This window comes from Vespa crabro, chromosome 10 (genome assembly GCF_910589235.1).
Source record: "Vespa crabro chromosome 10, iyVesCrab1.2, whole genome shotgun sequence".
NCBI lineage: Eukaryota > Metazoa > Arthropoda > Insecta > Hymenoptera > Vespidae > Vespa > Vespa crabro.
In genome coordinates this window covers 7,450,753-7,474,544 of record NC_060964.1, presented here as the reverse complement: position 1 = coordinate 7,474,544, position 23,792 = coordinate 7,450,753, and the positions used below count along the sequence as shown (strand labels likewise).

Sequence of the window (23,792 nt, the reverse complement as noted above, 5' to 3'; positions counted from 1 at the left end):
TATATATATATATATATATATATATATATATATATATATATATATATATATATTTAACACAAATATTGCAATATAAGAAAAATACAAAATTAAAGCAAGATTGTACACATATCCATGACTTATTATTTACATTACAATTCACGTTTCTGAGATATCTTAAAATATAATAGTATTATACTTTATATTGTGTTCTACTTGTATTTTCAAAAATACACTTTGCTTCTAATAATTTCATAACATAATTACATTTATTGTAAATTGTATTTTAAAAAAGATTATTTCCTCTATGTTTTAAACTATATCAGTGAAAAAATTTTTTTAATATTGTTGAAGACTTTTATTTGTAACATTCTGTTTGTTTTTCAGCTACTTAAGTTTAGTTGGCTACACCATACAGAATATTATAATATTCTGTTGGTAATATCTTGTATATCTCATGCATATTAACAAATGCAGTAATAATGCAAAAATTCACCAAATTATAAATAAACATTTTTTAAAAGAATAGTGATAATAAAAATACGTACCACTATATCTATTACAGTACTAATTTATATACAAAAATAAACTTTGAATGCCCAAATCGTTTACAGTAAAAAGATGTGAATCAGATGAATCATTTATTTTGCAGTCTCTTTGGCAGCTATCATTTTTTCGCTTACTTCCCATAACTGAAGTGCTATTTTAGGATCTAATTCCTTTTCAGAAACATAAAGCTCACAATTTCGATAAATATGTCCACTTTCATCGGCTAAGGAAGGTTCAATGGCACAATGTAGCACAGTTTGTGCACCCTATAACAAAATTTATGTAATTGACAAAATTAATTAAGAAAATATAACAAGTATAACTTTATCAATAATCACATTTATTAAAGTACTATGTTACCTGGTTTGCAGTTCTTAGAAATAATAAAGCAATTGGAGAGAATAAAATATAATGAAAACGACTTCGTTTGACATTTCTGAACAATCCTGTATAAGCAAATCCAGGACAAACCATATAAACATTCACATTGTAATCTTTCATTCTCTTTGCAAGTTCCATGCCAAAATATGCATTTGCTAATTTTGAATTACAATAACCTGGATTCATACGTCCTTTAGTCGTTATACCCTTTTCACCATTTAAATTTGAAAAATCAATAACACCTGATTCTAAGAGTTTAGATGTTACAATAACAACTCTGTAATCAAAAATATATAAGATACAGATCGTACAGTATAGATTGTTATTTTACTCAAATTGATTTATAACTAACCTGCTAGGTGCATTTTCTTTAAGACGGTCTATAAGTAAATTGGTTAATAAAAAATGTCCAAGATGATTGACACCAAAGTGAATTTCAAATCCATCTTCGGTAATTGCATGGTCCTTGAGTGGTGTATATATGCCAGCATTATTAATTAATACATGAATTTCAGGAAAATTCTTTAATACTTGAGCTGCAAATTCTCTGATGGATGAAAGTGATGCAAGATCTAATTCCATTGGAATCTATAAAATTGTACATACAATTATAAATGACATAATGTTTAAAAATAAAAGAAATGAATGTAATAATATTAAATAAAAATCATTTATACTAAGATAAAGATACATTGTTTAAAAATCTAGAATAAATAATTATATAAATCCATAAACTTTGAGTAAACTTACCAATTCGCCGTTAGGAGTTTGATGACGAATTTCAGAAATAACATTTTTGGCATTTTGCATATTTCGACAAGCCATAATGACTGTAGCTTTTCGTGTTGCTAATTCTTTGACTGTTTCTTTACCAATACCAGAATTAGCTCCTGTTACAATAAAAACTCGACCTTGTAAGCTACTCGTATTTTTACATCTTCCCCAAGTACATTCACGGCATTTTCGAAGAAATCCAATTAATAACACAACAGGTAAAACAAAATAGCACCACGAAGATACCATATTTGTTTTTAAAAAATTTATTAAGTCAATTTTATCACAGTTAGCATCTGCAAATAAAAAAAATTTCGATGTTACATCAAGGAGGTATCCTTTTGATATGTATTACATATATTTATGCTAATTAAATCACTTGGATTATATATATACATATATATATATCTATATATATATATATATATATATAGATATATATATATATACATGTAATATAATTATATAGATTATGTTTATATAGAATATAAACAATTATTTATACAAATAATTGTTTCTTGGTTAACCTAACTTTATCCACATATATATTTATCTATGGAAGAATTTATGACAATAATGCGATAAAGTAAGAATGTAAATCTCTGATAAAAATATATTAAAGGAATTTTTCTTAACTATTCTTTTATATAATAATTATCACGAAGGAATATTTTTTTCTGCATACACAAATTATAACTTTTTTATATTGTCATTGCTCACTGCTTCTCACCACTCCTCAATGACCATTGATGTAATTCAAATTTATGGTAAGGGGTTATGTCTTTCTTTTTTTTCTTTTTTTTTTTTTTTTATAAAGATAATATACGATTTAAAAGATCGAAAGAACATGTATATTATTATTTATACATATCTATCAGTAACAAATAATAATATTTTGTCTGTAAAAAAAAAAATGTCGATAAAAACGAAGGTTTATAATTAACAAAATAAAAATATTTAATTTCATTATAAATTATACTCTTAACGAATAGATTCTTGCATATCAATTTTAAGAACATTTTAAAAATTAAATATACCATTTTATAAAATTGTGAAATATATATTTTAAATTTTAAATAGTTTCTTTATGTGTTGATTGGTCAGTTATCAAATCCTTCTCATGCATTCGTTGCGCGTATGTAACTAGAATGAACCTATAAAACAACCTTTAAATACGAAATAATTAAAGAAGTAATTAATAAAGTATTCATAGTATATTTTTGAAATTTATGCGTTATATAGATAGACCTTTGTACCATCGTACATATTTCTCATTTTTATTATTTGTATTATTATTATAAATTTTAATATAATTAATAAAAATGTTTAGGTCTGTTTTTAATAAGCCCGTATTTAATATTACAAAAAAATGTAAGAAATTAAAAGCTTTTAAATATACAATTGTATAGTTAACATGTTCTTGTAATTGTGTAAACAAATTATTTTAATTTGTTAATGTATTCACAAAGTATTATAAGAAATACCTGCAGTATTGAAATAATGTATAATTTGTATATATACTGTTATTTTGTTTTCTAGATTTCGGAACTGGTCTTGTTTCGAAAAATAATACAATGACCTCAGCTAAATATGAAACTTTATCCGTATCAATGCCAAAACCATTTGTTTGCATGGTACAATTAAATAGACCTGAGAAACGAAATGCTATGAATGGTAAAATGTGGGAGTATGTAATTATTTATATCTATTATCTATTGTATTCTTTAAATATTACATTTATTTATATATTTCTCTCTATAGAGAAATTAAACAATGCTTTGATGATTTATCAATAGACCCAGAGTGCAGAGTTATTATTTTATCAGCAATTGGGAAAATGTTTTGCGTTGGTACACTATCATTTTTTACTATTAAATAAATAAAAAATTTTTTGATTTTCATATATATAAAATTATTATTTGATATAGGTTTAGATTTACAAGATAATATAAATATTTATCAAAAATTATCAGAACATGAAGATGTTGCACGAAAATGTAAATTTTTGGAGTTTACTATAAAGAAATATCAAGATTCTATCAGTTCTATAGAAAAGGTATTTTACACATGTTATAATATTTATTACATTTGTCAAATTAACTATATTTTTTTATATTTATTAGTGTGCAAAACCAGTGATTGCATCTGTACATAGCGCTTGCATAGGTTCAGGAGTAGATATGATTTGTGCTGCTGATATACGTTATTGTTCCTCAGATGCATGGTTTCAAATAAAAGAAGTTGATATCGGAATGGCAGCCGATGTTGGTACTTTGCAAAGATTTCCAAAAATAATTGGTTCAGACAGTTTAGTTAGAGAACTTGTTTACACAGCAAGAAAGTTTTCAGCAAGTGAGGCATTGCAGTGTGGTTTTGTCAGTTCTGTATTTGATAGTCAAGAAAGGTAATAAATTATTCAAAATATATTTTCAAGTTATATAATAATAATCCATTTATTTTTATATAGTTTGTTGAATAAGTCGATTGAAGTTGGTGAAAAAATTGCAAATAAAAGTCCTGTTGCAGTACAAAGTTCCAAATTAAGTTTGGTATATTCAAGGGATCATTCTGTTCAAGAAGGTCTCGAACATATTGTAAGTTTTTTATTATTCCACCTGAAAGTAAATAACACATATATTATATAATGTTTATTAAATAGATAAAGTTATAATCATATTGTGGTTAACTTGACATTTGTTTTAATAGGCTATGCATAATAAAACAATGTTGCAAAGTGAAGATTTCGTAAATGCAGTAACTGCACAGGCAACACGAGGTGATCCACCTGTCTTTTCAAAACTATAAAACTTCTGTATTATATATTTCAAACAGTTTGCTTTATTAATGTCTGTGAAGGAAAAAACTCAATTGTTATCAAATATTTTATATAAAATATATTAGATATGTTTATATTTTGATATACCTTTATATTGATATAAAATATTTTATAAGGCACTATTAAAGTATATTTATTAATATCAATAAATTTTATTTTTTATATTTATTACTCCAACAAAAATTTAATTTGTATTGATATAAAATTATTATAAGATTTTTAAAGGATTTCAAATGTAAAATTAAGTTTTATCATTTAATAAATAATACTGTTAAGTATTAAGTTCTTTTTCTTCAACTTCCATAAGAAGACTTTCTAATCTACGTTTTTTTGGCATAGATGCTAATTTATCTATTTCCATTTGATGAAGAATTGAATATACATTTTCATTTTTTGGCATTTTTACCTATAAGTGGTTAAATTCTTAATATATATATTGAAGAGATATATCTTCAGGTATTTCATTTAAATCATATATCTTTCGTTGATATAAATATGACAATTATTTGATTGCGATTGGTAAAGAAAATCTCATAACTTATACAATGAAAATAATCATACATACAATCAATAAATTGATATAATATTCATAATGAATTTTTTTTGTTGCCGGATCACAAGCAATTGCCATCATATCAGCCACTTCATCTTTAGTAAAAGGCTCTCCCATTTCCATTAGAGCTTTTTCTAGATCATCTTTCATAATATAACCACGATTATCGGGATCCAGTAATTGAAATGCTTTTAATAGATCTTCAGGTTCTGCAGGTTTAAATCTAAATAAAATAAAGAAAAAAGTGTCTGTAAAAAAAATCATTAATTTTATAATTCCTTTATAATTAAATAACTACTAACTTGCGTTCACTAATTGCTTTGTGCATATATTCTACATATTTGTTTAATGGTACACAATTATTTACTACATCTTCCACTTGAACTTGTATTTCTTGTAATTCTGCTTCTGTAACAACACATCCTATGAACAAATAGGATGATTAATGTAATCGATAATATTTGTTATTTTTATATACATATAAATTTTATATTAATTATTTACCTAATGCTCTTATAATAGTACCCAAATCTCTAACATCCACCTCATTATTTCTTGCATTATCAAATACATCAAAAGCTTCACACAGCCTTTTTTCTAACAATGTTGGCTCATCAACCACTATAAATATATAAAATGTAATGAAAATCATTTTTACGTTCACAAAAAATATGAATTTCAAATATTTTTTATAAATTAACTTATTAGTATTTAACTGAAATGTAGAAATAAAAAAAAAATACTTACTATTTCGTTTAAAGTCTACAAACTATATAACTATATACTCTTTTATGTGCAAACATATAATATAGCATTGTTTGATCAATACTCGTATTTGGTTCATAAAATATTTACATTATGTATCATATACGCACACTATTTATTAATATAAAAATAAAGTAATTATATATATATATATAATCTTATACTCATATAAATATAAATATTTATATAAATCTACGTACATTTTGAATTTTCTCTTTTTTCACTAATGTTTTTTTGCAAAGATAATCGATCTACTAATTCAATCTGATTTTCTGAATTAAACATATTGCCAGTTGAGATCAGTTACGTAGAATGGATTTATATGAAATGTAAAAGAGTGTTGTAGTATAAAAATATAAATTCATTATATTTTATGACGAAACATGCTTATCTATTAGAAAAAAAAAATTTATCATGTAAAACAATTGCTACATTCATAAACATTTAGTTTTACTAATATACATTATAATATATACATGAGAGCAATATGATTATTAACAAATGTATTAAATTTATTCAGTATCTGAAATTCACTTTCCATTTTCATTTAGTGCGCATTTATTTAAAAACTGGTAAAAATATGAAAAATATTTCTGAATAGTATTAAATTTACTGAATATATATACATATACATATATATACATACATATATATATATATATATATATATATATGAAACAGTTGTTTTAAAAATGTGCTGTTTGTCGATCAATTTCTGTAATATCTTCTATTATTTCTTGAACTCGCGTTCCAATTTTTTTGGCTACATCCATTTTTTCATTATTAGGTAAATAGAGATAACTCCAAACCAAATCTCCATCTATAATGCCTCTAGCTGGATTGCCTTGTGTTCTTACATAACTTTTATACGTACTGAAATTGTTGAAAAATTATAATTATTTATGATACATATATAATCAATATATAACTAGAGTAAATTCATTATAATCATTATTTAATGGTTTACCGGTATGCTTTGGGATTAAGGCCTGCAATGTGACATATATGTGTAACTAATACATTTTGTAGCATAAGTAATCTACGATATGTTTTTTCTGGAACTGGAAGAATGTAACCAAGACTACCATCCAAAGATGCTAAAAGTTAATGTGTATTATTTTTTTATTCGTATTTTTAAAAAAAGATTTTTGGAAAATCAACAAACTCACCATACATGGTAACATGCCTTTTATCTGCTCCAGAAAAATATTTTTTTTCATTTGCTGGGTCAGTAATTCTACATTTAATTCGAAAGAATGTATTTACTTTTTGTCCTAAATGGAAGTCAGCTTTTCTAATCAATTTTTGACCACCAAGACTTTCTCTTGACTCCGGTTGATACATAAATAAAGCTATATTGCTTTCTCCATCAGCTACTAGAAAGCCCAAATTATTATTGTCAATTAAATATTCTATCGTATAGACTTCTGCTGGGCGGAAATCCTAAAATAAAATATTATTTAATATTTTCTCATATAGAGTAATTTATCTATAATATCAATTCTCTAATACTATTATACGAACTTACCCTACTAACAAGGGAAAGTGTTCTATATTCTTCTTGGAATCTTAACAAACTAATTGATTTGTACACATCAGCCACTAAAATTAAACTTTTAATGCTTAACATTTGATGTATATAAATTTGTGTGTCTATAAAAGCAACGCCTACGAGATCGTTATCTTTTAATTGCCAAATGTAGATCTGAAAAATTTATATCATTTCGTTTTAAAATATTATATATATTTAATAAATTAAATTTTTATGTAATTAGTTTTATAACAATGAAACCTTTTGTCCAACTGCTGAAACGAGAAATCCTGATACTTGAGTAATAGCTGTAATAGGACCTTTCTGTTCCTTTGCATAAATCTGTTTAAATCTATTCTTTGTTAATGGTTGTCCAGGTTCTGGTACTACTTCAATAATGTCAAATATAAGAATCTACATAATATAATATAATATTATATTTAAATATCATATAATATAAAGTATTATATCCAAAATATCAATAAAACTTATTATTATATTTAAAATATCACTTACACGTCCTCTACTTGTAATATCTTCTCCGTAATTGTAGTTTGTTCCTAGTACAATGTAACCCTTTAATCCAGATCTTGTTCCCTCGTATGCCAGAGACACATTTTTTAAACATGTCACATGTTCCCATTGATCTAATTCGATTCTAGTGTTTGGTATAGTTTCCCAAGAAACTGGAGAAAATAAAACAATACTAAACAATTCTTGTGATGGAAAAATAAATCTATCTGGTCTTTCTTCTTCTGTGAATTCCTATAAATAAATGAATATAATATAAATAGATGACAGCTATTTCTGATAACATTCTATACATATATATATGTAAAGAACTTGTTTATTATTATTTTATATTACCTTATCTTCGCCATTAAATCTATAATAACTTTTAAGTGGTTCAGCTGTACTTGTTATAACACAATAAGTTTTACTCTCAAGATGATATGTCACAAAGTGTGGTGTACATCGCAAAGGTACTTTTCTCACAGGCCATGGTGCATCATATGATAAATGTGTTGGTAGAACGCATATCCTTAATTCTTCCTAATATAACATGTATATCTATATATTTTTCAATTTTTATATTTAAAAAGAAACGTATAAAAATATATATATAAAAAATAAAAAAGTAAAAAAAAAAAAAAAATAATAAAAAGAAAAATATAAAAAAGAAAAAATGAATATTACATTACATTAAAATAGTTTACCTTTCTGTTAAAATACAAAAAACCTTGAGGACAATTAATGTTATTAAATGGTGCAAAAGAAGTAACAGAACCATCTATGCCCATTGGATGTGTTCTTAACTCTCCACGTCCAGTAAGAAATATCCAATGTGCATAATCACCACAAATGAATACACCATTATATCCAGCAATATTGCTAAAATACCGCATCATAGAAATTCGTGTTTCGTTCATATTGGGCATATCTTCTTCTTTAGGTTTTGGCCTTTTAGATTTATAAATAAAATTATTCATATAGTATATAATAAAATTATTTAAAGTAAATGTTATAAATAGTTATGTACCTTAAATGGCCTGGTATAATACCATGATCTAATTTTTTGAAACGTAATTTTAAATGACCTTTAGGATATTTATAAGCTTGATAAATTTGCAATTCAGAATCTAAGCGTACTAAAAGCATTGGCCTGTTTCCATGGTGGCCTAAAGCAACCATCAAAATTTCACGAACCTGCAAAATAATTATATTAATAATGTATAAACTTATTATATTGAATGTAATTGAAAATAATGTATATAATAAAAGTATGCACCTGATTTTCAGGATTAGGAATTTCATTAACAGGATTAGTTTGCAATGTTGTAGATTCCATACTATCATGTAAAACATATTGCCCATAACCAAAATTACGAATAAGATAGGACAAACGTAAATCTGGCAAAGAATAAATTTCTAAGGTTCCACTATCTCTATATACTAGTAACCAATATGTAGGTTTAATTTCTTGTAAATGTTTTTGCCACCTATACATAATTGTATCATTATGATAATAACACAATTGATGATAAAAAAAAAAGGTATATAACATTACTTAATAATAGTAAAGATGCTTACCATGGTGCTTTTTTAGTTGTTCCATCAATATTTTTAGTATGAGGTGGTACAGGCATTTGAAAAGCTGGTGCATCACCATATAATAAGTCATCCTCATTATCAATATTACTGACAATAGGTGGTTCCTCTACATTGTGTTCTTCTTCTGGTATATCATCTTCCGAATTTTCAGGTAGTTGTGTTGTGAAAATTCCACTTACATCTCTATATGCACAGAGTGCTTCTATTTGAGGACGCTAAAAATTTAATAAAAATAATTAGTTTATAATTTTGATATATATGTATGTATTTATTTATAAATATTTACTTACAAATAGTAAATTTGCAGCTTGTGCGTGTAATCTTGCTGTACCTCTTCCTTCTCTAAGGGTAAGTAGCATAACTTGACCATCCTCTGAAAGTATAGTTACATATGGATCTGCACAACTAGCATGTACTATGGGACAACCAAGATCTATTGGCATATGTTGTATCTGTAATTGTCAAGAGAGAATCGTTTATAAAAAATAATACACAAAAATATGAAAGATATTGTATAAAAAGATCGTGCATACTTGTTCAATTCCTTGTAAAAGACGAATACCCATTTGAGTAACTTGTACTATGTATCTGTTGGCACCAAGATTTCCTGCATAAACTGTACTTCCCTGAGTACTAAATCCACTCTGATCAACTTCGTTGATTTCTTGACCAGTTTGTAGAATCTATAAATTTATTATATAAGATTTGTAAAAGATATAATTCTTTAATATGAAACAATGTATTTTGAGCTATGTACCATGGTTGAATCTTCTTGACTTAATATTAGAAAAGCATGGGAACCCTCTGACTCTGCTTTTGTCTGATCATCATTATTTAGATTACCAATAACTGTCCACATATCTTCACATCCAGGTAATTCGAATGTTGTGACTACCTGAGGACGAATTGATCTTTGAAGAACACAAAGAGCACCATTTTTGCCATAACCAGATGTTGTAACTAATTCAACATCAGGATCTTGATTATGAGAAAATTCTTCTGATAAAAATGCTGGTTCTCCCATAGATATATTTCCACATGGTCCTATATTTAATAAGCTATCGCATACCTTATAAATGTAGAAGAAAAAAAAAATGATTAAAATAATGATTAAAATAATGATTAAAATAAAGATAAATCAATTATTATTTCATTAAGTTAATATATACCTCAAAGATATAAGAGGTTATTTGAATAGATGTATGTGTTTCACTTCCATATACTTCTAATTCTTCTGGATCCTTGATATCTAACACATCAGATGCCATCCAATCGCCTAAGAAATCTTGTTTAATTTTCTTTGCTGGAGTTTCATCACTTTCATTATCTTCGACCATGATTTCATTATCATTCAGATTTTGTTCATTTTCTGGTTCTTTTTCAGTGAATCGTAGTAATAATGAGTTTCCAAGACGTGAGCCAAGAAAAAGATAATTATCTTCGCACATACATACCTAATAATTACAATTAAATTAGGTGTATGTTTTATATAAATGTGAGATTTCTCATTAGAAATATTACTTACGCATGATGTTAGAACACTAGCAGCTGCTTTATCAAAATGAAAACCACGTACTGAACGCATACTGTCTGCAAATAAAGACAGTACATATAGTTCACCACTTTTTAGGGAAATAACTAAACGATCTGGAGATATAAATGCTACTTGAGCACCTTCCAAACTCATTTTAACTCCTTCTTGTGGTTCTAATAAAATAAACAAAAAAATTTATATATTCAATAAGAATTATTGAAGTACTTATTATTAAATTGTATGTTAAATAAATATGTTTTAAAATTTATTGACAGTTATTTAAAAAAAAATTTTACTCACTCAAAGGAAAATTTGTACTTGTATCTGCTAAACTATTAAGAGATACTCCATATGGTGGAATACTTTGGTTCAAATAAATTAGAGAATTCACTGCCATTATTAATGTTCCACCAAGAGGTTTTTTTACTGGTACTGCTTGATAACAATCAAATGGTAAATTAGAGACAGACCATATAATAGGATGAACTCTTTGTTGAATATTTAATGATATGGCTACCATTGCGCAAGTATCTTGTCTTACTGCAATACGCCTGTAAATAAATATTTCATGATATTATTTAAGATTACTATATATTACACTCATGCAATAGCAAAAACATAATTAAAATTACAATACTATATTCTTACCCTGAGAAAGTTCTTACAGGTTCATAAAGAATCAATAAAGTTGGTTCATAATATCCATGTAAAAATTGCAAATCTATAATATTGTCCATTTTCTCTTCTAGACTTTTTAATACTATCATGTATGATGATAATATAGGTGTTTTATTAGATGTAGTTAATTTTGCTGTATCTAACAGATCTCCATCATCAAGACTTGGATCCTTACGGAATGGTAACACTACTAATTTACGTCCATATATTAACATAATTGCACAACGTCCCTCAGGATCTACTCTGACAATTGGTATGTGGTGATGATTAGTCCATCCATCCTAATAAATAATTTTTCACTTAAATTCTAATGATAAATCATCTATAATTAGATATAATACATACATGAAAATGTAATAATTAATATGGAAAAAATTAAGAACTTTTTCTATTAAAAAAATTATATTATTATGTATTGTTTTTTATATTTATATATATATATATTACTGATAATTAGGGTGACCAGACATCCTGTTTTTATAGTACAAGTTCCATATTTCAGCATTTTGTCCTGGTGTATTAATTCTAAAAAATATTTGAATTATTAATTGTTGGAAATTTCGTTATTAAAAAAAAAAAAAATATTTACATACGTTCTACATTATTTTGACTAACTTTTCAAACTATTATATTTCTTTATTTATATGTGGTCACCCTACTAATAGTAAAATGACAATACAATGATAGCAAAATAAATTTGTTTTATTAATTTCAACCTAATTTTTTCGTTCTTTATTTTAGAATAATCAAGTATCAAATTATTGTATTACCCGTATTTCTTCTTCTTCAAAATAATGTAAAGATACTGTTCTAAGATCATGAGCTTCTTGATCATATTCAACAACAGATAACTTTGCATCACGAAAACTTAACAAGAGAGAATCTCGTTGAGATCCAATTAAATGTACTGCTTGCATCGACATTACATTCCCGTGCAAAGTATATTGAGCTAAACATTCTAGCTTCATTTTTGGTGGACGTAATTCTGTTAAAACAAGGTGCATAATAACAAAAAATATTTATTGAGAATTTTGTAACTTTATCTAATAGTAAAAAAATTGTATATACCTGTATATTTCTCTCTTTTTGTTATATCTACGTCAGGAATTAAACGAAATACTCTTATAATATTTGCACCAGCTACTACAAGACATTTTTCAGACCGATTAAAAAAATAACATGTGATAGCATGTTCTACTCCTGTTGCAGGATGAGTGCTTTTACATATTGAATACATTTTATTAAATATTTTCAATTAAATATTATAATTATAAAGATCAATAAATATATAAGCATACAATTATCAAATTAGTTTAAATTCATATAAAAGACCGCATAAAAAACAATTCAAAGCATCACTCATAGACATATTAATACATTTTAACGTCTACCGGTATATTCAGATAAATTCATGTTGGTCACAATCGCTACTAGTTACACACTCTGGTGGTCAAATTTATAATTCTATGTACAATAATTTTCAATTGTTTCTTTATATCGCTTTAATATTTTTATATTACTACAACATTTTTATGTCACTTTAAATAAGATTATCCTTATTTTCAATATACTCTTTAACTCTGATTATTCTTTGACAACATAATACATTAATAATTTCAGTACATACGATACTTTTACGAATGAACATCCATAATCTCTTGTAATTTGTAAATAATTCAATATAAAAAGTTTCTTTTTTATATTCATTATACATTTGATTAAATTATAAGGAGTATAATATAAACGATTAATAATGTTTAAGGTTGTTCATGATCCCTCCTGATTTATATAATGATTTACGCCCACAATGAGAATAAAGGTATAATTTTTAAACAACATTGATGAATAAGGTCTCATTTAAAAAAAAAAAAAGATTTAAGCAAGAACATGGATTTCTTGAATTTTTGAAAAAGCTTTAGGAATGTCGAACTATCAGCATTAATTATTACTACTATTACTACTATAATAATAATAATAAATAATATCAAAATATAATGATAAGAATAATGATAAAAAAAAAAAAAAGTAGAAGAAATACAGAAATATTATATAAATCACGTAAATATATCCAACATTATATATGATAATAATGATTTATAATAACAAAAGAAGGAAGAATATATTTAAAAGAACAAGGTACAATATAACCAATTTAGTAGTTCTGTATTTCCTTTTGAGTACATTATTTCATGCGATATCTAGCGAGTTTGTTTTTTCCCGCGAGTTTTTTAAAAATCGTATGAATTTGTTGTATGAAACATTTAGTTCGTAAATTACTTAACTATATTTAACAATATAATAAATCAATAGAAATTAATTATGAATATAATACAGTGTAATGAAAGAATATTAAATTTTTTAAAAATATTTATATAAATTACATTTACATAAGTAATAAGCAATGATTAATTGTTTTTATATCATTTTTGTTTTCTTCTAGATTCATTTGGATTTCTCTTCATCCAATATTTAACAGCACCATTTGATCGAATACCTAACATAGCTGATTTTGAATATACATCTCGCGTAACAAATGGAGAAAATCCTGCTATATAATCTTCATATAGTGGATCATTTTTTGTTCTTGCCAGTTTTGAAATACGTTGTTGAGGCAAAGGTTGATCCTCACAAAGTATTGGATTATTTGCATGTTTTCCACCTTTTGGCGTTGGCAATGAAAACTAGAAAAGGAAAATATTATATTTATTCATTATACATGAACGTATTCACTTATTATTATTTTGAGACATACTTTCTTTCCTTTGGCCGAAAGTGGTCTTCGCGCATTAATATGAATTTGTTGTTTGCCATTGTCATCTAATGAAATTGCAACCTTTTTTAATGTCTTATTGCCACAATTTGGACAGAAAATTTTAGTCATTATGCTTGTAGTTTTGAAACAAGCATAACACCTAAAAATGAAAGTTCGCATTTGTTTGATTACTCTTCCATCTAACGAAGCTATATTCAATCCAATTTGCATTAAAACATTTTGCATTGCAAAATCCATTGTTAAGCATGCAACGGTTGCTGATTTTTCCTTAAGTATGTCAGAGTCCATATGTTTTTTCATATTTTTAATATTACCTAAAATCATTAATATATTTATGTAGTATAATATTTATAATTATGTACTTATTTTTTTTTATAACATTTACTTGAGAAATTAAGAAACTTACTTGGTGTTATCCAATCACTATCATTATTACATTCATCTTCAAATTCATCCTCACATTCACTTATCTGTTCTAATGAATCTTTATCTTCCTCATCTAATATAGGTGCAAGAATATCATCTACATTATGCATCTTTCCATCTTCACTTTGAATTTCTAATTGATCTGGTTCACAATTGAGATTCGAAAATTTATCTGCCAAATCTTCTGTTTCAATATCTGTGTCATAGTCTATATCTGATGTTGCTGTTTCATAATCAGATCCACATTCATTAGAAGATTCTGTGGCATCTGATTTAATTTCATCTTTTTCGTCATCTTCATTTTCTTCTTCTTCTTCTTCTTCTTCTTCGTATTTTTGATGTTCTTCATCTATATCGTTTTTCTCATTTTCAGGATTTTCTTTATCCTTTTGCTTATCCACATCGTTTACAATATCGTTATCAATAGGATCTAAATATTCTTGAAGAGAATCAACATATACTTCTTCTTCTTCATTTTGCGTTATATTTTCTTTATCTTTAATTCCATTTGTTCTATTTAACTATAATATATAAACAAAATATATATAAAAATTATTATAAAATATATATAATATAATACATGGTATGTATGTGTATAAACTTACTTTTTTCTTTGGCATATAAAATCCAACGACAGGTTTTAAACGATTTTTATTACGTTTTGCACTGTTAACAGTTTTTACAATGGTTGGAGTTTCCTTCAAATGTTCCGTACCTACTTTTTCTTTTTCTAATTGATAAGTAAGTGCAATTACTTTAATATCAGTGGCAGATAAACTTGTATAATCACCTGTTTTCTTAGCAAATTCAGTAACTAAAAGATAATAAACTTTTAATAACTTAGGGAATAATACTTCAATTTAAAAATTTTAATATAGTCCTTAATAAATTTTATACCTACCAAATTTAATGTTTTCTGGAAATGCACTTTGAACATTTAAATCATATGGAAGTACAACTAGCCTTCGTAGTTGTCGTTTATTGGTTATCTCGTTAACCACATCTTGGTCAGTTATGATATTAACACCAATATCCTAAGATAACAATAAATAATTATAAATTTTTATATACTTCATAGATGAATATATATATATATATATATATATATATATATAAAAGTAGATAAAAGAGTTTATAAAATCTGCTAAATAATTCTTTTTGAATGGAAAGTATTGGTTGTATTACTTGTAGAGCTGCATTTTTAATAAAAGCACTTGTATCCACAATCAAGTATTGTATTTTATTGCTAGTTTCCATAATTAAACAGTATTAATATTATTTAAATTATTAAATCCACGTGTTTCTCGTTAAAAAAGAACTACGATTTATACGAATAGCAAGTATACATAGATAGTAATAATAACGTGTATTAAAATTCTACTGGTAGGTAGCGTTCCCTGTTGACAACAAATATAACTATAATAGTATGCAATATTCGATATAATATTGTATTTTATTTGAACTTAACAACTACGTAGAAAATAATTAAATAATTACGAATTATTAGATAAAATTATTTATATTATTATTTATATATAATACAATTTTTTATATAAAAATTGCAAAAAATCTGCCCCGGGTGAGGATCGAACTCACGACCTTAAGATTATGAGACTTACGCGCTGCCTACTGCGCTACCGAGGCTTCTGATAGGTACTTTGATTTTTAAATATTTCAGCATTAATCTATTATATGCTATATAAACATCAATGCATTTATGATAAACAGAACGGCGTGCTTCATTCAAAGATTTGAAGTAAAAATATAGAATAAAGTTACAATGTTATGTCCTGAGGTATTGGATTTCAAACCACCACGAAATCATATCAATGTTGAAAGAATAAATTATAAGAGAACGGATGATCCTGCCACAATTGTCAAACATTATTTTAATCATGTAGTAAGTAATAGACATTGAAATTGTACATTGTTATAGGTTATATACAATGACACAATTTTTAGGTTATATATAGAAAAAGATATATGCATGAGAAAGAAATAATTTATTTAATTTACAATTTTTTTTGGCCCTTTTTTTTTATAGGTATCCTTTATATTTCCGGAATCGAATAATATTCCAGACAGTGTGAAAAATTGTATTTCAGATGATAGCGATTATTATAAAATTAAAGACCTTCATACCTCTGAATTGTTAAACCAAGAATTTATTGAAGCATTTATTAAAAAGGGTAAAGGAATTTCCTTCTGTTGTATTGATATACTTTGTAGTATATTATACGTATCATTTTCTTTTAGTATCAGTATGTATTAATTTTTTTTTTTACAGGAGAATTAACACTACTAACAATTGGAAATAAAATAGATTTATGTAATACCATAGCTGTTACTCCAAATGGTATTTTGATAATTTCATTGATACGCGAAGATTTTCAAAAACTTGGATTAGAAGGAAATGATTCTGCTTTTGATTATAAGACAAATACGCGAAATGGTATATTACAAGTTAATAACAGTTTGAAAGAAAAATTATTAGTATACTTTAACTTTTACTGATATTCATTTACTTTTTCTTTTTTTGCATTTATCACAATTTTCATAGTTGTGAAAATTGATTTAACGGCTAACCATTTTGTACCTGGTAAGAAGAATTATGAACGAGTTAAAATAGCATTAGAGAAACATCTTGATCTGATTTTCGATGTAATATTAATATGGGAACCACCAGGTAAATTTAATTCATTTCTTAATGGTAATGATATTTTGACATTTAGTATATATTCGTCTATAAATTCATTGACATTTAGTACATATTCATCTACAAATTATTTAATTTTAAGATGAAAAGACGTGTCCATCTTCGGTTGCTGCATGGTTTCACGAACATGGATATAATGTTTCACTTTGTCGTCAAAAGGTTTCACAAAGAACCGAATATCGTGTTAATATACCTACTGTCATTGATGGGTTTATTGTTAATGACTTTTTTGAATGGCTTGGAGTTTTTAGTATTTCTGGAGAAATGTACGTATCGTTTTTTAAAATAACATTTATATAATATCAAATAATAACACAAATAATTTTATTTATATTTTCTTTTGGTTTTTTAGAAATAATGAAAAAACATCAAAATATGTAAGTACATATGAATGTCCAAAACCAAATATATTGGTAGATCAAGTAAACTATCTACAATATACAGGATTTTTTTCTAATCGAAGAATTATACAAATTTATAATGCTATGAGAGAATATGTACCATTACAAAATAATTTACCATGGTGCAGTTTTCATGTGCAAGGATTTTCAGATAGTCCTGTTAGTTGGGATTTGAAAGAACATACATTTTTTACAGATGGTGACAATAGTTATACTGTTTTATTTTGTCCTAATGCCAAATGTATTATAAGAAAAAGTTTATGTTCTAACAATAAATCAAGAATAACCTTATAAATTTTAATTCTATAAGCAGCTCTAAATAATTCACCAGTCTTTTATACAGTTTTATAAATAGATCCAATTACATTTAACAAAAAAATAATAAAAGAAAAAAAAACCAACATAAATATTAATTCATAATTCACAAATGATTTTTTATACTTTACTAAATATATTATTGCACTAATCATACAGTGCTATAAATAATTTTACGTTCAAGGCCATATTCAGTTTATCTGCTATATTTAGAAAAAAAAAAACAAAAAAAAATTAAATCATAATTTTTAAGCATATAAAAAATATTCGATATCGATGATATATTATTATTTTAAATATTCTTATGTTTCTGATAAAATCAATTTAATTTTACATATAAAACTCTTTGGTATTAGCTTCCAATATTTATGTATTTCTTAGATTGGATATTTTAAAAGATATTTATATAAAGAAGTTTTAAAGAAATGTTACATTCCTTTCTTGGAACTTTTTACGTCTACTTCGTGATATAGCAATTGTTATGTAGAATAATTGCAATATAATAATATAATAACTAAAATAAATGACTAGTAATTGAAGAGTAATGAAATATGTCTATAAATTAACAGAGAAGAAAGGCACTAGATATATACATATATATATAACTACGAGATCAAACAAATCTGTCATATAACTTCTGTCATATAGTTCTTTCAATAGAGACACATCTTTGTAGAATACTTACTCTAACATTTTGCATATAAGAAAAAAACATAAGCTTTGATACATATAGGAATCATGAGAAAATACATATTAATAATATGTAATGTAACTTTGCTCTCATATTAATACATGAGGATTATCCAGATCAGTAAATTTAACTCTGTTGCTGTAATATGAATCTTCTAAACTTGTGCCAATAGACATTCGTGATTTCGAACGTGCCATAAGTTCACCTATTTCATCGAGATCTCTATACCTGAAAAAAATGTATGATGCTATTTTAAAAATATTACGATATAATATCGATATTCTATTTAATAAATAAAAATAAAAAAAAAATAAAAAAAAAAAAAAAAATAATAAAAAATAAGATCACCTGCTAACTGGTCGACTAAGATTTTCAGATGATCCTGATGAATTTTTCATCAAAGAAAATCCATCGTCTGCATTGTATAATGCCGAGTTATCTACGGAAAAATGAATTATATAATATTATTTTATTACACGCTTATAATATTAATTGGCAATGACAAAATAATGTAACGAATTGCTTGCATAAATCTAATGATAATTAGTTACCAGAAGGGAATAACATGGTATGTTTTAAAAGTTCTCCACTTAGAAATGGAGAGAGACTATCATCTTCATCTGGTAGTAAATGTGTAGCTGCATCTGCCCCAATAGATTCTACCATTTCCAACCATTGTTGATTATGTGAACGGAATTTTTCTACTTTTATACGTGCTGCCCAATTCTTGTCACACATCTAAAATATTTTTATAGTTTAATAATAATCGATCTTTTCTTTTTTAAAATTTTTCAACTTTTTAGAAATACTTACAGCAATAACGTCCAAACAAGCATCACAAACTTTTCTAATTGCTGGATTCTTATCATGCATCAAATCTATTAAATACCCGGGTGCTTCTGTAAATTAATTATATTATTTTATAATGACCTAATTGAGAATTAATTTTTATAAGTATTTTATTGAATAATAATTTTTTAATGATTTTTTTTTTATTTTATTTTATTATTAGACTTATAATGAGTAAAGCAAAGTAGACTGCTTATTACCATTACCAGTCTCGCGGATTAAATAATCTCTTGTTGAATCATGTTTAGAAATTTGATAAAATACATAGATTATTTGCAAAACCATTTCATCATCCTCTTGCTTTGCTGTAATTATTATCCATATTATTATTACATATCATTTTAATAAAATACGACTTACTACAAACCTTTAAGCAATTCGATAAGAGATAGAAGTATATCTGCTTTGCATAATAAGCGAGCGCAATCTTCATCATTAGCTGCGGTGCCCAAAAATATAACAACCTCAAGTACCAAATCATCTTGTGCTTTTCCTGTAAAATATATATATGATTTTTGTATTTAAAATACATATATAAATTTTATTACGATTCGTACCTGGAACTAAATTATTGCGTATCCAAGGTATTAAATTACATCGTTGAAGAATTTGGGAATAATCTAAATCAGATAATTCTAGATTTCCTAAAATACCAACAACTTCTATTACAAAATCCTCAGAATCTGATTGATTTACTGCCATAGCAAAATCACCTACAAATTCCTGTACATATTTATAAATTAATTTTTAAAATATCTGTATTTGTAAAGTAATAATATATCAGATATATATTAATAATAATAATAATAATAATAATAATAATGACTTACAACAAAATTCTCTTTCACTGAATCATGTTGAGAAATATTTCTAATCATTTTCATGATCAATGCATCTTGATTTCTGAATGCTTTCTGTATAAGGTTTTGCAAGTGATTATTTTCTATCATAAGCTGTGCATTCCTAGCATTTGTTGCTAAGTTTACTCCAAGTGCTATTAATTCTTGTTTCAAATGTTCATCTTCAAGATTTAAAATCATATCCATCACCTACAATGTTAATATTTTTTTCTTGTTTATTTGTAGGTTTTTTTTTTTTCTAAATATAGTAATTCTTTTTCTAAAAAATATTTACCATTGGAATACAATCAGTATTTGTGAACATAGATTTAACTTTATCATCCATACTTGCATGATACAACAATCCTAAAATTGTAGCTTTGCTTTTGACATCACCTATAATAACAATTTATATGATAAATTAAAGGAAATAATATATTACAATTTCTCAAAATAATTATAGATAATTGTACACCTACCATGACTGAGTAATTTTATCAATTTTGGTAACATACCAACTCGTATCATTCTTGCTCTTAACTTTGCGTCAAAAGATAAATTGAAGAGTAATTTTAATGTACTTGATATAAGATCAATATTGTTATTTTGAAGAAGTCGTGGTAGTTTCTCAATCACATTATCCTCTGCCTGTTATTATTGAAAACATATATGAGTTATTTTGTTTAAAAAAAAAAAAAAAAAAAAAAAAAAAAATATTCCAGATAGTAATTTTACCATTATATCCTTGTTTTCGCGAAAAATAGATAATTTTTTTAAAAACGTAACAACCAGAATTAATAAATCAGTGTTAGTTCTGTCCAATGTTTTGATCAACATGCCAATGATATTTTTTTTACGCATTTTTCTTTCAACATCCATGTTTTCAGCAATATTCAATAATAAATAGAAAGCGACTGTAATTATGTATATTATATATAAATTAATATAAATTTTAATTAAAAGATTTTATTTATATATTGGATTGGCCAATAACTAATGTCAGATTTTTCCGTAAGAAATCTCCTGTCTCCGCTGTTTTTAAAACAAAAGATTATTTTTTCTATATTAAAAAAAAAAAAAAAAAAAAAAAAAAAAAAAAAACTGTTTCTTACAGAAAATTACGAAATTACTTATTGATCAAATCAATATTACACTACAACTAACCTCTTAGCAATTGTTCTTGTTTTTTAGTTAAACTTTTAAATTTTTTGCGACTTTTTTCAAGTTCATCCTTCATCTTCTTCAAATCACTTTCACTGACACTAGAATTAACTTCTACAGATCTTCTTTTTACTTCATAATCCAGAGGACCATCAGTACTCCAAATATCATCAATAATTTTAATTCTTCTATCGCATGTATCATTTGTAGTTGGAAAAAGAACTAAACCTGTGGTATTTTCAAAATGACGTCTACATTTTTCCATGTCCTCCTTCCATTGATCATAACGGCTTAACTCAAAATTTATAATATCCATACAAAGAGAACCAATCTGTCAAAGAATATAAAATATGATGAATGTTGTAAAATACATTGTATTATTTTCAAAACAATTATACTAATCTAATTCATATTTTGTATGCTTACCCTATATTCAAGAACAATATTATGAAACTGGCTATACATTGAGAAGCAAAAAAAGATATATATGATGTTTGTTGAAAGTTCTATACTACGTCGCCAATCCTCTCGAAGAACTCTAGCTAAAGCACTTAATAATGAATCTAAAAAAAAAAAGATATTAATATTAACAATGATAATTTTATTTATTCATATTATATTCGTAAAAATTACCATTCTTAGTTAATTCCAAAAGATTGTCAGGTACACGGGCTAATTGTAGAATCAATGATGATCCTTTTATTTTATCTGACATCTCTTCATATAATAATTCGATATAACTATTAACATTACTGATGATAGCACGTTCTGATTCACTACTTTCAATATTCATAGAATTAGAAGATGTTGGTCTTTGTAGTTGACTAGCACTATCATTTCCTATAAATATTATATACAAACAATTGATTAAAGATATAAAAAGATTATAATAAAAAAAATCTTACCACTCTCATTTGTTCTACGTGTTTGAAGATAATAAATGAGCTGTTCAACTTCGTGTAATTTGGATTCGTGTATCAAAGAACATTTATCCATAACTTCTTTTGCCAATAAAGCTACATTAGTATCAGCATTTAAACTTTTTAATCTAATTATTTTTTGACATTCCTATAATGAAAATTTTCAATTATAAATTGAGTTAATCTTAAAAGAAACATTATTTCGTATTATAAAATAGAATTAAATATATATGTTTTGCCTTGCGATCTCCAAGCATAGGATCACCAAGTTCTCCTAAAATGAGTGCTTCAACGTCGTAATTAATTACTAATGCTTTTTCCGTTGGGTGTACATCCAATGTTCCAGATCTCACTTTTCTATAAATTAATAATATAAATATTTGATTGATCCAAATTTTTGACAGATACGTGCACTGACAACTATCACAAAATTTTATAACACACTAGATATATATTTGTGTAATCGATATTAAGTATATAAAAACTATTTATATCGTAATACCTTTTCAAAAATTTTGCTTCATCCATATTATATTTTTTCCTTTTTCTCAAAAATAACGATATAAATATTTTATTATAATTAATAAACACAAAACTCGCGTATCCTAATAAATTTAGTCAAAACGATCTGTCAATCTCGTTGTCATTAATACCAACATTATTGATATTGATACAATGTTCTCAGGAAAAATTTTTTCCTATAAATTTGCAGTATATCATTGTTATGAACATAAGTTGCCAACAAAAGTATATCTTCTTTTTTTTATTAATGTAATATCGACAATATTGACAAATATTATATTGTGTTGTTCAATGAAAAAAAAAAAAAAAAAGGAAAATAAACGTAGAGAAGAGAATATTTTTTTCAAGCGTTGCTTCCCCTTTATAAAATCAAAGATTGTGTATCAATTGCGTTCTAGTGTTTGAGACTGCGCACAAAGAATATCTCAGGTCACAAAACTTGAATAAATATATAGATGTCCGTTTAGTGTTACTAAACTTTTCCCTA

General features: G+C 25.6%; 7 protein-coding genes and 1 non-coding gene across 17 annotated transcripts; 2 read left to right on the top strand and 6 right to left on the bottom strand.

Annotated features, from left to right (window-relative positions):
* LOC124427218 (retinol dehydrogenase 11-like) lies at nt 1-2,498 on the bottom strand. Of its 3 annotated transcripts, none has more exons than XM_046969810.1 (5): nt 2,369-2,498; nt 1,660-1,979; nt 1,262-1,497; nt 889-1,186; nt 1-794 (listed from the first exon to the last, which is right to left on the bottom strand). In XM_046969810.1, the coding sequence occupies exons 2-5, from the start codon at nt 1,930-1,932 to the stop codon at nt 621-623; spliced, it is 981 nt and encodes a 326-aa protein (XP_046825766.1). In that variant the 5' UTR covers nt 1,933-1,979; nt 2,369-2,498; the 3' UTR covers nt 1-620. The 3 variants fall into 3 exon arrangements, with proteins under 3 accessions (XP_046825766.1, XP_046825764.1, XP_046825767.1); XM_046969808.1 differs by having other exon boundaries at nt 2,320-2,461; XM_046969811.1 differs by lacking the exon at nt 2,369-2,498 and adding an exon at nt 2,216-2,364.
* Nucleotides 2,369-4,587, top strand: LOC124427219 (delta(3,5)-Delta(2,4)-dienoyl-CoA isomerase, mitochondrial). Of its 2 annotated transcripts, none has more exons than XM_046969813.1 (7): nt 2,369-2,450; nt 3,223-3,370; nt 3,445-3,533; nt 3,612-3,739; nt 3,807-4,087; nt 4,151-4,277; nt 4,390-4,587. In XM_046969813.1, exons 1-7 carry the CDS (start codon nt 2,423-2,425, stop codon nt 4,486-4,488), a joined length of 900 nt encoding a protein of 299 aa, XP_046825769.1. In that variant the 5' UTR covers nt 2,369-2,422; the 3' UTR covers nt 4,489-4,587. The 2 variants fall into 2 exon arrangements, with proteins under 2 accessions (XP_046825769.1, XP_046825768.1); XM_046969812.1 differs by lacking the exon at nt 2,369-2,450 and adding an exon at nt 2,814-3,054.
* Nucleotides 4,110-6,178, bottom strand: LOC124427220 (dynein regulatory complex protein 8-like). Of its 4 annotated transcripts, XM_046969815.1 has the most exons (5): nt 6,038-6,178; nt 5,577-5,693; nt 5,375-5,495; nt 5,085-5,295; nt 4,110-4,298 (listed from the first exon to the last, which is right to left on the bottom strand). In XM_046969815.1, exons 1-5 carry the CDS (start codon nt 6,120-6,122, stop codon nt 4,290-4,292), a joined length of 543 nt encoding a protein of 180 aa, XP_046825771.1. In that variant the 5' UTR covers nt 6,123-6,178; the 3' UTR covers nt 4,110-4,289. The 4 variants fall into 4 exon arrangements, with proteins under 4 accessions (XP_046825771.1, XP_046825770.1, XP_046825772.1 ...); XM_046969814.1 differs by lacking the exon at nt 4,110-4,298 and having other exon boundaries at nt 4,697-5,295; XM_046969816.1 differs by lacking the exon at nt 4,110-4,298 and having other exon boundaries at nt 4,697-5,295; nt 5,577-5,948; nt 6,038-6,119.
* A 205-nt stretch (nt 6,179-6,383) lies between these two features.
* LOC124427217 (cleavage and polyadenylation specificity factor subunit 1) lies at nt 6,384-13,529 on the bottom strand. 2 transcript variants are annotated; one of them, XM_046969806.1, is made up of 20 exons: nt 12,761-13,529; nt 12,463-12,677; nt 11,663-11,973; nt 11,315-11,565; nt 11,006-11,187; nt 10,650-10,934; nt 10,238-10,549; nt 10,014-10,163; nt 9,771-9,932; nt 9,460-9,695; nt 9,158-9,368; nt 8,909-9,075; nt 8,586-8,829; nt 8,236-8,421; nt 7,885-8,133; nt 7,630-7,782; nt 7,366-7,542; nt 7,007-7,280; nt 6,805-6,934; nt 6,384-6,710 (listed from the first exon to the last, which is right to left on the bottom strand). In XM_046969806.1, exons 1-20 carry the CDS (start codon nt 12,927-12,929, stop codon nt 6,524-6,526), a joined length of 4,251 nt encoding a protein of 1,416 aa, XP_046825762.1. In that variant the 5' UTR covers nt 12,930-13,529; the 3' UTR covers nt 6,384-6,523. The 2 variants fall into 2 exon arrangements, with proteins under 2 accessions (XP_046825762.1, XP_046825763.1); XM_046969807.1 differs by lacking the exon at nt 12,761-13,529 and adding an exon at nt 12,140-12,217 and having other exon boundaries at nt 6,389-6,710; nt 12,463-12,603.
* Nucleotides 13,530-13,829: 300 nt separating this feature from the next.
* Nucleotides 13,830-16,251, bottom strand: LOC124427314 (RNA-binding protein NOB1). Its single transcript, XM_046970073.1, has 6 exons — nt 16,077-16,251; nt 15,793-15,925; nt 15,497-15,705; nt 14,872-15,412; nt 14,445-14,779; nt 13,830-14,373 (listed from the first exon to the last, which is right to left on the bottom strand). The coding sequence occupies exons 1-6, from the start codon at nt 16,146-16,148 to the stop codon at nt 14,113-14,115; spliced, it is 1,551 nt and encodes a 516-aa protein (XP_046826029.1). The 5' UTR covers nt 16,149-16,251; the 3' UTR covers nt 13,830-14,112.
* A 211-nt stretch (nt 16,252-16,462) lies between these two features.
* On the bottom strand, nt 16,463-16,535 carry Trnam-cau. Its single transcript has one exon. It is a non-coding gene; the product is annotated as a tRNA-Met (tRNA).
* An 81-nt stretch (nt 16,536-16,616) lies between these two features.
* Nucleotides 16,617-18,309, top strand: LOC124427459 (ribonuclease P protein subunit p40-like). The gene is made up of 6 exons (XM_046970399.1): nt 16,617-16,791; nt 16,936-17,080; nt 17,179-17,343; nt 17,452-17,577; nt 17,690-17,873; nt 17,960-18,309. Exons 1-6 carry the CDS (start codon nt 16,672-16,674, stop codon nt 18,300-18,302), a joined length of 1,083 nt encoding a protein of 360 aa, XP_046826355.1. The 5' UTR covers nt 16,617-16,671; the 3' UTR covers nt 18,303-18,309.
* Nucleotides 18,310-18,675: 366 nt separating this feature from the next.
* LOC124427458 (kinesin-associated protein 3) lies at nt 18,676-23,623 on the bottom strand. Of its 3 annotated transcripts, none has more exons than XM_046970397.1 (17): nt 23,286-23,622; nt 23,023-23,140; nt 22,769-22,931; nt 22,497-22,703; nt 22,290-22,426; nt 21,867-22,194; nt 21,438-21,616; nt 21,182-21,350; nt 20,998-21,098; nt 20,694-20,912; nt 20,421-20,586; nt 20,231-20,356; nt 20,070-20,168; nt 19,828-19,913; nt 19,566-19,752; nt 19,363-19,453; nt 18,676-19,242 (listed from the first exon to the last, which is right to left on the bottom strand). In XM_046970397.1, the coding sequence occupies exons 1-17, from the start codon at nt 23,309-23,311 to the stop codon at nt 19,104-19,106; spliced, it is 2,541 nt and encodes an 846-aa protein (XP_046826353.1). In that variant the 5' UTR covers nt 23,312-23,622; the 3' UTR covers nt 18,676-19,103. The 3 variants fall into 3 exon arrangements, with proteins under 3 accessions (XP_046826353.1, XP_046826351.1, XP_046826354.1); XM_046970395.1 differs by having other exon boundaries at nt 20,064-20,168; nt 23,286-23,621; XM_046970398.1 differs by lacking the exon at nt 20,070-20,168 and having other exon boundaries at nt 23,286-23,623.
* Nucleotides 23,624-23,792: the final 169 nt, after the last annotated feature.

Excerpts from the sequence above, each read along its gene's own strand:
- LOC124427218 (XM_046969810.1), bottom strand. The coding sequence starts at position 1,932 with ATGGTATCTTCGTGGTGCTATTTTGTTTTACCTGTTGTGTTATTAATT. Across the intron at positions 1,187-1,261 it reads AAAGAAAATGCACCTAGCAG|AGTTGTTATTGTAACATCTA; the intron begins GTTAGTTATAAA and ends TTTTGATTACAG. Across the intron at positions 795-888 it reads TTCTAAGAACTGCAAACCAG|GGTGCACAAACTGTGCTACA; the intron begins GTAACATAGTAC and ends ATTTTGTTATAG.
- LOC124427219 (XM_046969812.1), top strand. The coding sequence starts at position 3,006 with ATGTTTAGGTCTGTTTTTAATAAGCCCGTATTTAATATTACAAAAAAA. Across the intron at positions 3,534-3,611 it reads TGGGAAAATGTTTTGCGTTG|GTTTAGATTTACAAGATAAT; the intron begins GTACACTATCAT and ends TATTTGATATAG. Across the intron at positions 4,278-4,389 it reads AAGAAGGTCTCGAACATATT|GCTATGCATAATAAAACAAT; the intron begins GTAAGTTTTTTA and ends TTGTTTTAATAG.
- LOC124427220 (XM_046969814.1), bottom strand. The coding sequence starts at position 6,122 with ATGTTTAATTCAGAAAATCAGATTGAATTAGTAGATCGATTATCTTTG. Across the intron at positions 5,496-5,576 it reads TACTATTATAAGAGCATTAG|GATGTGTTGTTACAGAAGCA; the intron begins GTAAATAATTAA and ends ATTTGTTCATAG. Across the intron at positions 5,296-5,374 it reads AAAGCAATTAGTGAACGCAA|ATTTAAACCTGCAGAACCTG; the intron begins GTTAGTAGTTAT and ends TATTTTATTTAG.
- LOC124427217 (XM_046969806.1), bottom strand. The coding sequence starts at position 12,929 with ATGTATTCAATATGTAAAAGCACTCATCCTGCAACAGGAGTAGAACAT. Across the intron at positions 9,076-9,157 it reads TTCCTAATCCTGAAAATCAG|GTTCGTGAAATTTTGATGGT; the intron begins GTGCATACTTTT and ends ATTATTTTGCAG. Across the intron at positions 8,830-8,908 it reads ATTATACCAGGCCATTTAAG|GCCAAAACCTAAAGAAGAAG; the intron begins GTACATAACTAT and ends TAAATCTAAAAG.
- LOC124427314 (XM_046970073.1), bottom strand. The coding sequence starts at position 16,148 with ATGGAAACTAGCAATAAAATACAATACTTGATTGTGGATACAAGTGCT. Across the intron at positions 15,706-15,792 it reads TCCAGAAAACATTAAATTTG|TTACTGAATTTGCTAAGAAA; the intron begins GTAGGTATAAAA and ends ATTATCTTTTAG. Across the intron at positions 14,374-14,444 it reads TTTCGGCCAAAGGAAAGAAA|TTTTCATTGCCAACGCCAAA; the intron begins GTATGTCTCAAA and ends TTCCTTTTCTAG.
- LOC124427459 (XM_046970399.1), top strand. The coding sequence starts at position 16,672 with ATGTTATGTCCTGAGGTATTGGATTTCAAACCACCACGAAATCATATC. Across the intron at positions 17,344-17,451 it reads TAAGACAAATACGCGAAATG|TTGTGAAAATTGATTTAACG; the intron begins GTATATTACAAG and ends CAATTTTCATAG. Across the intron at positions 17,578-17,689 it reads ATTAATATGGGAACCACCAG|ATGAAAAGACGTGTCCATCT; the intron begins GTAAATTTAATT and ends TTTAATTTTAAG.
- LOC124427458 (XM_046970395.1), bottom strand. The coding sequence starts at position 23,311 with ATGGATGAAGCAAAATTTTTGAAAAG. Across the intron at positions 22,932-23,022 it reads CTATGCTTGGAGATCGCAAG|GAATGTCAAAAAATAATTAG; the intron begins GCAAAACATATA and ends TTTTCATTATAG. Across the intron at positions 20,169-20,230 it reads TCTTATCGAATTGCTTAAAG|CAAAGCAAGAGGATGATGAA; the intron begins GTTTGTAGTAAG and ends TAATAATTACAG.